We start from the raw sequence: 9,601 nt of genomic DNA on the forward strand, positions 1-9,601 counted from the left end.
CCCTGATACATGGCATCGGCATCGTTCACGTGCAAATCGTTAGTGTATTCCCCGAAGGCTTCACCTGGTGAAGCCTGGTGAAGTTTACCAGTGGCATCCGTTGCACATTGAGATTGCAGAGATAGCTTGCTACTCGCTTAGCCACGAAGTCGCAAAGCTCGTTGCTGTCGATGGTGGCAGCTGAACTCTGAACAACTTGGGTTTTAACATTTTGCAAAGTGGTGATCTCAGTGGCCTCCAAAAAGGCTACAATGTTCTGATCAGGGGTTTCACCGGCATCCCTCAGAATTTGGGGCAGATGACGGATGTCAACCTGATTGATACCAGACCTTAGGCTTAGGATGGTGCTATTCTGAGCAATGACAGCATCGCACAGGATGGCAACAGGGAGCGCAGTATTGATACGCATCAGACAGAATGAGGAACTGTGGGAAGACTGGATAGAGAGAGAGAGCAATTCGATGTGAGGAATTAGAGAGGCGATAGTCGACGTAATCGGAAGACTAATCTGGAAGGGATGAGTGTAGGAAAACTTTGCATTATCAGAGTAGACGTGGGGCACCGCTACACGTCATTCGTCCTCAACTTGAGAACCTCAAGGGCGAGCCAAGAGACATGTGAGAACAGCCGAGACATGCCCGTGCCGGAGACAGAACAGAGCGTCCAGTCACTGGACTTCAGTGCCAACATCGGATGACCCGATTCGGATCGGCACGATACGCATCAGAGTAAAACTGTGACGAGCTGAGGGAAAATACAATGTAGGAAGCAAAACACGCGATCTGTTACCAAGCTCGACGGAGTTTCGTAGCAAAGTGGGGAGGGTCCGGCGTAGTCCACAACGGAGACGCACCGCGTGAAACGTATCTCGCCGGAGTGTGTTTAACGCGAATTCCCAAGCGAGTCTAATGATTTTCCTATCAATTTGTGATGACATATTGCATGGGACAACGGGATCATCTCGGGTTCCTGTAGTCTTGAGAACGTCTGCAAGTGACTCACCGACCGAGACGATACAAGTTCAGTGGGCGAGCACTCTTGCCTCTGGCTTGGTGACACAGGAGTCTTACCTGAGGCCGTATATGAATTTTGGAGCCAATTAAAGTGCGCAGCTTCACCGAGCTCCATGTCTTGGTGCAAGAATCTGAGATCCAACTTGGAATTATTTTTTTCTCCGAGTTCCCACGCATCAAGGTGCGGGTCGTCGGATGAACCGAATTCCAGGTGGTCTTTCGAGCTTGAAGCACGAGCGCGTTTTCTCGTGTTAAAGTGCCGAGTTTGAAAATCGCATTCGGATTCGGATTCCGCCTATCACTCGGAATGTACGCAATCCCAGTATATTGAACTCTTGCTGTGCGCGGAAGAATAGCCTCTATAATATAGTGACAAATCCGTTTATTGATCCCTAAAACCAGATCGTAGTCGAGCTACATATCGGAGCCATCTTATCATCGCATCTCGTGCGGTGCGGACAGCGTTGCGGACAGTCCAGCGAGAGTGTAGCCCACCTGGTCGCTCCCAGGGCAACCTGCGCTGTTCATGCAATTTTCGTGCAGTCTTACTGACGATTCAGAGATTTTGTATTTGAAATCCCATGACGAAAGCACGACCTGATGATCCCCCACAGGATTTATATCAATTCACTAATCTTATTGCATGTGATCAGTCTAAGGTCTATTGAAGCACTTTCTCGCGTGTTCCTTGTGAAGGTTTCTACTGCGTGTTCCTCTGTCGTCCGGGATTTCACTCTCGTCGATTCCTTACCAGGAATCACTACCAAGGTTTGTTACCCGTTTGATGAGTGCAAGTTGAATAGGCCCATCGGTAAGTATTTCCCATTCAGGGCATCTGTTGTTGATCCCTAAAACCAGATCGTGGTCGACGGTACCATCCTCGATGACGCCTCCAAAACGATGAAGGCTGCCTTGGACAACGCCGCTATGGGTATTAGCCTCGAAATCGTAGGCATACACGGTGCCGCCCTTCATCCCTTGAGCTCTGCCTCTACTGGAGTCCGGTATAGGAAGATCAGGATGGGGGAGAACAGGTATAGGAGGCGCAGCGGAGGGGAGCGGAAGGAAACGCGAGGGGGGGGGGGGGATTAACATTGAGATTGTCGAGAAGTAGATACCACCTCGCCCGAGTCGTCGTTACCTAAAATTCGCGTTACTGAACTCACCCGTAGCGAGTGTAGCGTAGGTCTGGTCCTTGTATGGCGGGGAATGTTGAGAGTCGTCCTCCCCAAGTCCGACCAAAGGGTATCTGCGGAGCGCAGACTAACCACGTTTGGGTTGTAGTCGGTAACGATGATTGTGTTCGTGATAGCGAGGAGCTTGCCTTTACCGATGGAAATGGAAGTGATGAGGGACTGCCCATAAGGATGATGCTATTGCTGCACTACGCACAATTACTACATTAGCAATTTGATTCTGTAGGGTTTAGCACTATAAGTAATTGAGACTGCTCCCTCATGGTGCGAAATCGATAGCCGGTTTTAGCTATATTTCTTTTCTCGGGTCCATGAATGGTTGCAGCTCGAGGTAGACAGTTTCGATGGCATGAAGGACAGCAGTAGCTTTGGAAGGAGAGCTCGAGGCTCATTGGTCACATGAAGGTTCTAGGGAGGGGGTGATGCGGTACCGCGATCTTCGACGACGAGATATTGGATGATGACTGGAGCGCTGCTCTTTGCTGTGGTTTGTATTCATTGGGAACCCATGAGACTGTTTCGGGTCTGTTCTCACCTCAAATTTAGAAGGACAGAGTGGGAAGGGCGGGCCGGCGTCGCGCTCGAAGGCTACCTCCAGCGCCAGAGCACGTAGAGTCAGTGTGCCTAGAAGGTCGACAGTAGTCGCGAAGAATTCCATAGTGCGTTAACCGGACTTGCTTGTTATTGGGATAGCTGTTCCAATGAGCTGTTCACCATTCCAGGTTCACACACGTCAGTGTTGAGGAGGACGAGAGTGGAAGTTACGACGATCAACCTGTGACGATGCTATGCCTGATTCGAGGGATCATAGTGCCTGAATGTACGTGGTCGCTTGGATAGACTAGCAGAACAACGGGGGTCAACGCTAGATAGAGTCAACGCTCAGTATAGGCATATCCTAGACAGAGTCAACGCTCAGTATAGGCATATCCTAGACAGAGTCAACGCTCAGTATAGGCATATCCTAGACAGAGTCAACGCTCAGTATAGGCATATCCTAGACAGAGTCAACGCTCAGTATAGGCATATCCTAGACAGAGTCAATGCTCAGTATAGGCATATCCTAGACAGAGTCAATGCTCAGTATAGGCATATCCTAGACAGAGTCAACGCTCAGTATAGGCATATCCTAGACAGAGTCAACGCTCAGTATAGGCATATCCTAGACAGAGTCAATGCTCAGTATAGGCATATCCTAGACAGAGTCAATGCTCAGTATAGGCATATCCTAGACAGAGTCAATGCTCAGTATAGGCATATCCTAGACAGAGTCAATGCTCAGTATAGGCATATCCTAGACAGAGTCAATGCTCAGTATAGGCATATCCTAGACAGAGTCAACGCTCAGTATAGGCATATCCTAGACAGAGTCAATGCTCAGTATAGGCATATCCTAGACAGAGTCAATGCTCAGTATAGGCATATCCTAGACAGAGTCAATGCTCAGTATAGGCATATCCTAGACAGAGTCAATGCTCAGTATAGGCATATCCTAGACAGAGTCAATGCTCAGTATAGGCATATCCTAGACAGAGTCAATGCTCAGTATAGCATATCCTAGACAGGGCCTTCTGTTTGAGGTAGCGTCTTAGCATGCCCCCGTTGTGGAGTATCCAGATGGTAGGCGAGTCGGGAGCCCCCCCCCCCCCGATGAAAGGGTAGGAAGTATCCTACATCGCAACAATATTTGAGACGATATAGAGGTGATGACAATATATGAGACGATATTGACGTGATGACAATATATGAGCATCAGCAAGTTATAATGGCGGAGTTTAAGATGACTGCTGAAAGTTGGGAAGTCGATGTGTCTTTGGATTCGTGAGGGCAGCCCAGAAGACTCAGGCAGTACCTAGCCAGGGCGAGACTCGGAGTCATCAGGGAGCTTGCGGCTGAGGACTCACGGACTACAGAGGTGTTAGACTATTCGTTCAATCTATGCGGTCATCAATGCTTTGCATGGTGGGGCGGGCGTCTCTCTAGATGTTTGAGGGCACCTTCGTGTCGTCTCCGACAGGGAAGGGTTCAGGACTTCGCCACAATATCCGATCAGGGCACGCAACGGGTAGAGCGAGAGTTTAGAGGCAGATATTCTCCGTTCGCTACAGGGGCGTAATGATCTCGGAAGCTCTTGTATTCCGAGCTAGGCTCGGCACTGACCCTGACGGGTCAGAGTGGAGCAGGCAGGTCTTAGCATCTCCTCAGATTTTGTACTATACACCGCCCATTCGTGGCAAGAGAAGCAACACGATAGGTCAATCGACGCTGGCAGTATACTATTTGGTGGAAAGGTTTCGGGTTTCGGTCCTGTTAATGCAGGAGCGGTGTGGTTGGTACTGAGCAGGCCCTCGGAGGGGGCTCGTGCTCTGGGAGTGCCAAGTGTGCTATGACTTGGTGATGTCTCAATGACTGCTACGCTTGCTGTTCGCTGACGGCTATGATGTTGTGTTGAAGTTCCCAGCATCGTATGTGAAGGTTTTTCCTGTGTAGTTCCTTGGTTACTATTCCTGCTAATTAGCGACTATGGACTGGGTCTGTAGCCGTTTCACATTCCGTGGTCATCCTTTTCATGTCGTCAACTTTGACGTAGTGGATGACTCGGCGTTTGATGGTGCAACCTACACTGAGGGAATATGTTCTCACTCAAGATGCTCTAGGGTGAGCTCTCGAACGAGGTTTCCGAGCTCATTGTTTTGACAGAAATCTCATCCTCCAGTGGAGCTCGTGGATGGTTTACCAGAATCTGTCTCCGAATCCCTCGGGAGTGTCTTGTGGTTCGACGCAGCGGTGAGTTGGGGAGCTTGTTCGGACAACATCTTGTGGATGATTATCAGATCCGCTTCTTGAACTGGGCGGCGAAGTACCGATGTAGTTACAAGGGTCTACGAATACTAGGGCTCGGCGAGGGTACGGGTGTCACATCCCTTGCTCTGGCGGCTGATGGCGCTGCTGAGGTAAGGCGTCGATGGATATCGTCGGTCCACGCTCCGGAATTATGCGCCCGAAGTTAGTCGAAACCTCAGTTTTGCTGACTTCCTCGTAGACGGACAGCCCAAAGGTGTGTGTGCTTAGGTGTTCGTGTCGGACCTTCCTGAACTGCTGCCTCTCCTCGAAGTCAATTGCAGCTCTGAAGTGAATCCTCGTCTCAAAGGTCGGGCGAAAGCCTTGGCGCTGGATTGGGTTGATGAGGATAGTTTTCCGGCGGAGCTCGAAGGAAGCATTGACGTTATCGTCTGTTGCGAGGTACGATCAATATATGGCTCTCCCACTCGCGTCTCTTGCTCCAGTGGAGATGAATTACTCTTCGGTACTTTGTATAGAACTCGAAATTTCATAGACAGTCTGGAGGCTATTCAAAAGGTGACTTGTGTAAATTCTAGCGCCATCACATATTGCATTTCTATCGTGAGCATAGCGCCTCTATCCGTCAAGTATTTTCGTGATTGGTGTGATCCATAGCGGCCCTATTGGTTCTCTTGAGTGACATGGTCCATAGTGGTCTCTCTTGTAGATTCTCTACGGCAACCGTTTCGTGTGGCCGGGCCTGGTGCGCGTGCTCGAAAGAGCTTTGGCGCCAGAAGGAGAAGCAATCTTCGCAATCACCCTTCGGAACGCTCGACACGACGTTGACGATTTCTGTGCTCTGGCGAGATCCGGGGGAAGACTTTGCATCGCGAAGGAAGAGTACTTGTCGCCGGAGGTTGTGGTGGTTCGGATCAAGCTCGGATCAGGCCACTAACGTCAGTGTTGGTGTTGTCTTGAGTTAGTTCTGGTCAATCGGAAATACTTGTACTTGGGATAGTCCTCCGTCGAAGATCTAACTATGCGATGGCTACTCTCGGTAGTCCTGTTTTCGTCGATGGCACTACCATCATGGATCGCCTACTGTTAGCAACGGCCGCGCAGGGAAGAACCCATTGTTTCGTACCGGCGCCTTGGGGACTACCTGGTGGGTCTCCCAATACCCTTGAATATCTCTGTAGTCCGATATCTGAAATCTCTGTTACTTGACAGGCCCATTTTGTTTATGGCACTCCCACACAGAGAAGCACTTGATGTACTTTTGGGAGGTGGAGAACAGCGATGTTGCTCTAACTTTGCGAGGCAGAAGCGAGCTGGACGTCTATGGGTAGCCGTCAAGGTACACTAATTGTTGTTATTGGTCAGGGAGGCAGATAGTCTTCTAGTCTTGCTTCTACTGACACTGAGTCGGATTACGAGCGTCTTGTGGTGCGCTTCGATACTCTTGTATACGTTGTATTGGCCATTCAAGCCGTGAAAAACCGGAGTACATGCAAGTGCGTCGGCCAATAGCCTACGCCCACTGCGGAGCGAAGCGACTCTATGGCATGGACGACAAGCTTTTAAACAATGACGAGCTCGTCTTCGAAAGACCATTGTCAAAGCAGTGGGACATTGACGGCGCCATTAGCAAAGCTTCACAGGTTGGCCGCTATTGCAGACCTGTGGCTTGGTTACGACCCCCGCTGTACGTCTTTAGTTCACTACTCTACTAGTGACCGTCGATTCTAGTGTGATGAAAGCGTTACGGCTGTGTGATGTCAATTCCTTTCTCGTTGGCATCTGCCCCGCCCTCCATGCACATTGGTGAGGTCAGCGAGGCCATAGGCTTCACACAGTTCTGGGGCAACAGCTTTGCCTGTGACCTCATCGAGGAACCTCTTGGAGAACACAGGACGGAACTCTCTGGTGCGAGCTCGAGCATGACTCGTGTTGTGACTATAAAGTGGCTATCTTAGAACGGCCATCGTCGCAGGCAGTGAACATTCTGATGGCGGGCGCTGGGGATATTAGGCACATATTGAAGACTGTGGCTAGGCGTCACGTGGACGAGCCACCTTTGCATTTTTATGTGGGCTTCAGAGTGCCGTGTGGCGTGGACAGATAGCAGGTGCACGAGTCGTCTCCGGAGACCATCGCACGGCATATCTTTTTCCTGGACCTCGTCACTAATCCTGCACTGACTATTCGGGAACGCTGCGAGCTCTTCCTCTCCTTGTATGCAAATTCACTGGTGGGTGACGCGTGTCCGGTCCGGTTTGGTAATTCTGTGTTTGCCGTGGATTCCGGATCCCCATATCTCGATCCCTTGCGAAGGTTCGTAAGAAAGATGCCCGTTATCTGGGCGAGCAAGTCGGTCGACTGCAGGCCTTGGTCAGCGGTGATGCTGAAGACGATCCTTCTCTCAGTGGTGTGTGTTAGACTTTCTGATGGTATTCTCCCGAACCGCTTGCTTTCTAGGTCTGAGCAAACTCATTGATCTCTCAACCCTCAAGTTTAGGGACAGAGATGATGTCCATGAGGCCATTGGTAGGATGCTGGGTCTAGCCATCTCAGGCTTGGTCGCTCTTACTCAAGCCTTCGAGCTGAGCTTCTTGAGCCCTTCTATTAGGGTTCTGGGGGGAGTCGGTGGAGTTCGATGCGAGGAGCCTGAGAGACCAACGTCTGAGGGGTTATTACAAGACACGATACGACCACCGGAAGAATCTCCTAGATTGGGACTACCATAATGGAATCAAGCCCATGGCTCCTGCAGTACACTGGCAGGTAACATCTTGGCCCTGTAGAGCGTTGTCACTCGATGGCAGGAGTACAAGTCATTTGGGCTAACGGGTGTTTGTTATGAGACACGGCTTGGAACTTATGATGAACCGAATCGGACTATGGCTAGCTATGTGGATGGCCGTTGCCGCTCTCGAGGGACCAGCGTGCAGGTATTGTGTGTGAAGGGTTGCCGGAAAGTATGCACATGGTCAGCTACATGTGTAGGTGACTTTCGTAGAAAATTGAGGAAATTCTCATTGTTTCTGCACACTTCTACTCAAATTTGTACGTTAACTCCTATAATTAGCGAGGAAACTTCTAGACGCAGATGAGGAGAGCGAACATATATTCCGACACTAGTGTGAGGTCTTCAATCTGGCTGAGAGCGTCAGCTTTGCACTGCGGTCACGCGACCAGTGTGGAAAAATATGCACATGGTCAACTACATGTGTTGGTGACAGTATGAAAATTCTGAGGAAATTTTCGCAAATTTCCGTCGTTTTGTGAGAACTTTTAGACGAATTCGTATGTAAACTCCTATAATTATTGGGGAAAAGTAATCATATATTTTAGCACAGCATGCGACGCAACTGCAAATGCACTGAACAGCCTATAGAAATGATGTCAGGTTCGCGGTTTTTGGGGCGATATTGTGAATTCGCCCTTCCCGTGTTTCGGTGCCGAGGCCTATAATAAATGTGATCAAGAGCGCCTGTTCAAGGCGAGTGGTTGAAGTTGGACAACCTTGGGGATAGTCTTCTCACGTGCAGATATCGAATGAGCAATATGTTCATAGCAGCCACGAGATTGCTGATTTTAATCTCGCATGCATATTGGCAGAGATCGCCACTCGACAGGTCAAGAAATTGCCTCCGAAAAGCAAAGACGAAGACTCCTATCCGTAAGAACTCCTTCGAAAGCATTCCGTCCGTTAAAATTCGACAGAGATATGTTGCTATTTTGTGTATCCTAGGTATAAGAGCCCGCTGGAGCGAGTGAGGTGTACTGTGGAGGAAGTCGATGATGATGCTGGAGTCACTGAGGGCGTCAAGGAGCGGCTTTTACCGCCCGGATTCCAGAATGTGACCATCGGCTAGTCTAGAGGTTCGATTCGGCACATATCAGGTGCGTATACACTTCTTGTCGGGTAATCTGAGCAGCAACATACTGCAGAGGCAGAGATATAAGCGGTATTTTGACAGGATATATGTCGGTGAGTGCTCAGCAGGAGACTTACTTCTTGTTCTTCGGGTTGATCTTACAGGTTGCCTTGAAGTCAATGGTCTCATGGGAGAGGAGTCGGGACAAGCTTTTGCGGAGGCCATGGTGACGGGATGTGGCAGCAGACTTTCCGTAGAGGCCTTCAAGCATCAAGTGAGAGACGAAAAACTCCAACTGCAGTGGGGCTCATTGGTCGAGTCGCAGGTGTGTTTGTCGGGCAAGCAGAAGTTGGCCGTCAGGAAGAAGGTACAAGAGGCATGTGAGCGTATTGGCTTGGAGCCTGTGGCTGATCACATGAAGGCTCCTAGCGTCACTGAGGTGCTGAGAAAACTGAGACTAGGTCTGCCTGGCGATTTTAGTAGCCTACTCAGGACACGAAACCAGGGGAGCTGAGGAAGCTGGAGGAATCCCTACCGTCTATAGTTCATTATAGGCATGTCGATAGTGTGTCCCAAGGAGCATGAGCCTCAATGGTTTGTGACATGACACGTCGTTGTGTTCATAGAGGTTCACACAGTGACTATCTTGTAGGGCAGTGTTGTGGTATATTGTCGTCGACAGATGAGCTTCTATTGGAGCCTTAAGTGTGATGAGATCTATTCCCAT

At 49.8% G+C, this 9,601-nt stretch overlaps 3 protein-coding genes across 3 annotated transcripts; 2 read left to right on the forward strand and 1 right to left on the reverse strand.

Annotated features, from left to right (window-relative positions):
* Positions 1-25: 25 nt before the first annotated feature.
* Positions 26-409, reverse strand: Pmar_PMAR018631 (hypothetical protein; the record flags this gene model as incomplete). Its single annotated transcript, XM_002778145.1, has 1 exon — positions 26-409. The coding sequence occupies one exon, from the start codon at positions 407-409 to the stop codon at positions 26-28; it is 384 nt and encodes a 127-aa protein (XP_002778191.1).
* A 4,288-nt stretch (positions 410-4,697) lies between these two features.
* Positions 4,698-5,954, forward strand: Pmar_PMAR018632 (conserved hypothetical protein). The gene is made up of 5 exons (XM_002778146.1): positions 4,698-4,867; positions 4,910-4,996; positions 5,044-5,163; positions 5,282-5,452; positions 5,721-5,954. Exons 1-5 carry the CDS (start codon positions 4,733-4,735, stop codon positions 5,946-5,948), a joined length of 741 nt encoding a protein of 246 aa, XP_002778192.1. The 5' UTR covers positions 4,698-4,732; the 3' UTR covers positions 5,949-5,954.
* A 1,047-nt stretch (positions 5,955-7,001) lies between these two features.
* On the forward strand, positions 7,002-9,579 carry Pmar_PMAR018633 (hypothetical protein; the record flags this gene model as incomplete). Its single annotated transcript, XM_002778147.1, has 11 exons — positions 7,002-7,082; positions 7,122-7,244; positions 7,328-7,421; positions 7,472-7,540; positions 7,623-7,777; positions 8,545-8,675; positions 8,748-8,856; positions 8,900-8,987; positions 9,039-9,148; positions 9,200-9,353; positions 9,527-9,579. The coding sequence occupies 11 exons, from the start codon at positions 7,002-7,004 to the stop codon at positions 9,577-9,579; spliced, it is 1,167 nt and encodes a 388-aa protein (XP_002778193.1).
* Between the last annotated feature and the right edge of the window lie 22 nt (positions 9,580-9,601).

Source organism: Perkinsus marinus (assembly GCF_000006405.1).
Source record: "Perkinsus marinus ATCC 50983 genomic scaffold scf_1104296950436, whole genome shotgun sequence".
Taxonomy (NCBI): Eukaryota; Perkinsozoa; order Perkinsida; family Perkinsidae; genus Perkinsus; species Perkinsus marinus.

What these genes read in the sequence shown, in the direction of transcription:
- Pmar_PMAR018632 (XM_002778146.1), top strand. Translation starts at nt 4,733, where the DNA reads ATGGACTGGGTCTGTAGCCGTTTCACATTCCGTGGTCATCCTTTTCAT. An exon ending in CGGCTGATGGCGCTGCTGAG is followed by an intron (nt 5,164 to 5,281) that starts GTAAGGCGTCGA and finishes GTGTGTGCTTAG; the next exon opens with GTGTTCGTGTCGGACCTTCC. An exon ending in ACGTTATCGTCTGTTGCGAG is followed by an intron (nt 5,453 to 5,720) that starts GTACGATCAATA and finishes TCTCTCTTGTAG; the next exon opens with ATTCTCTACGGCAACCGTTT.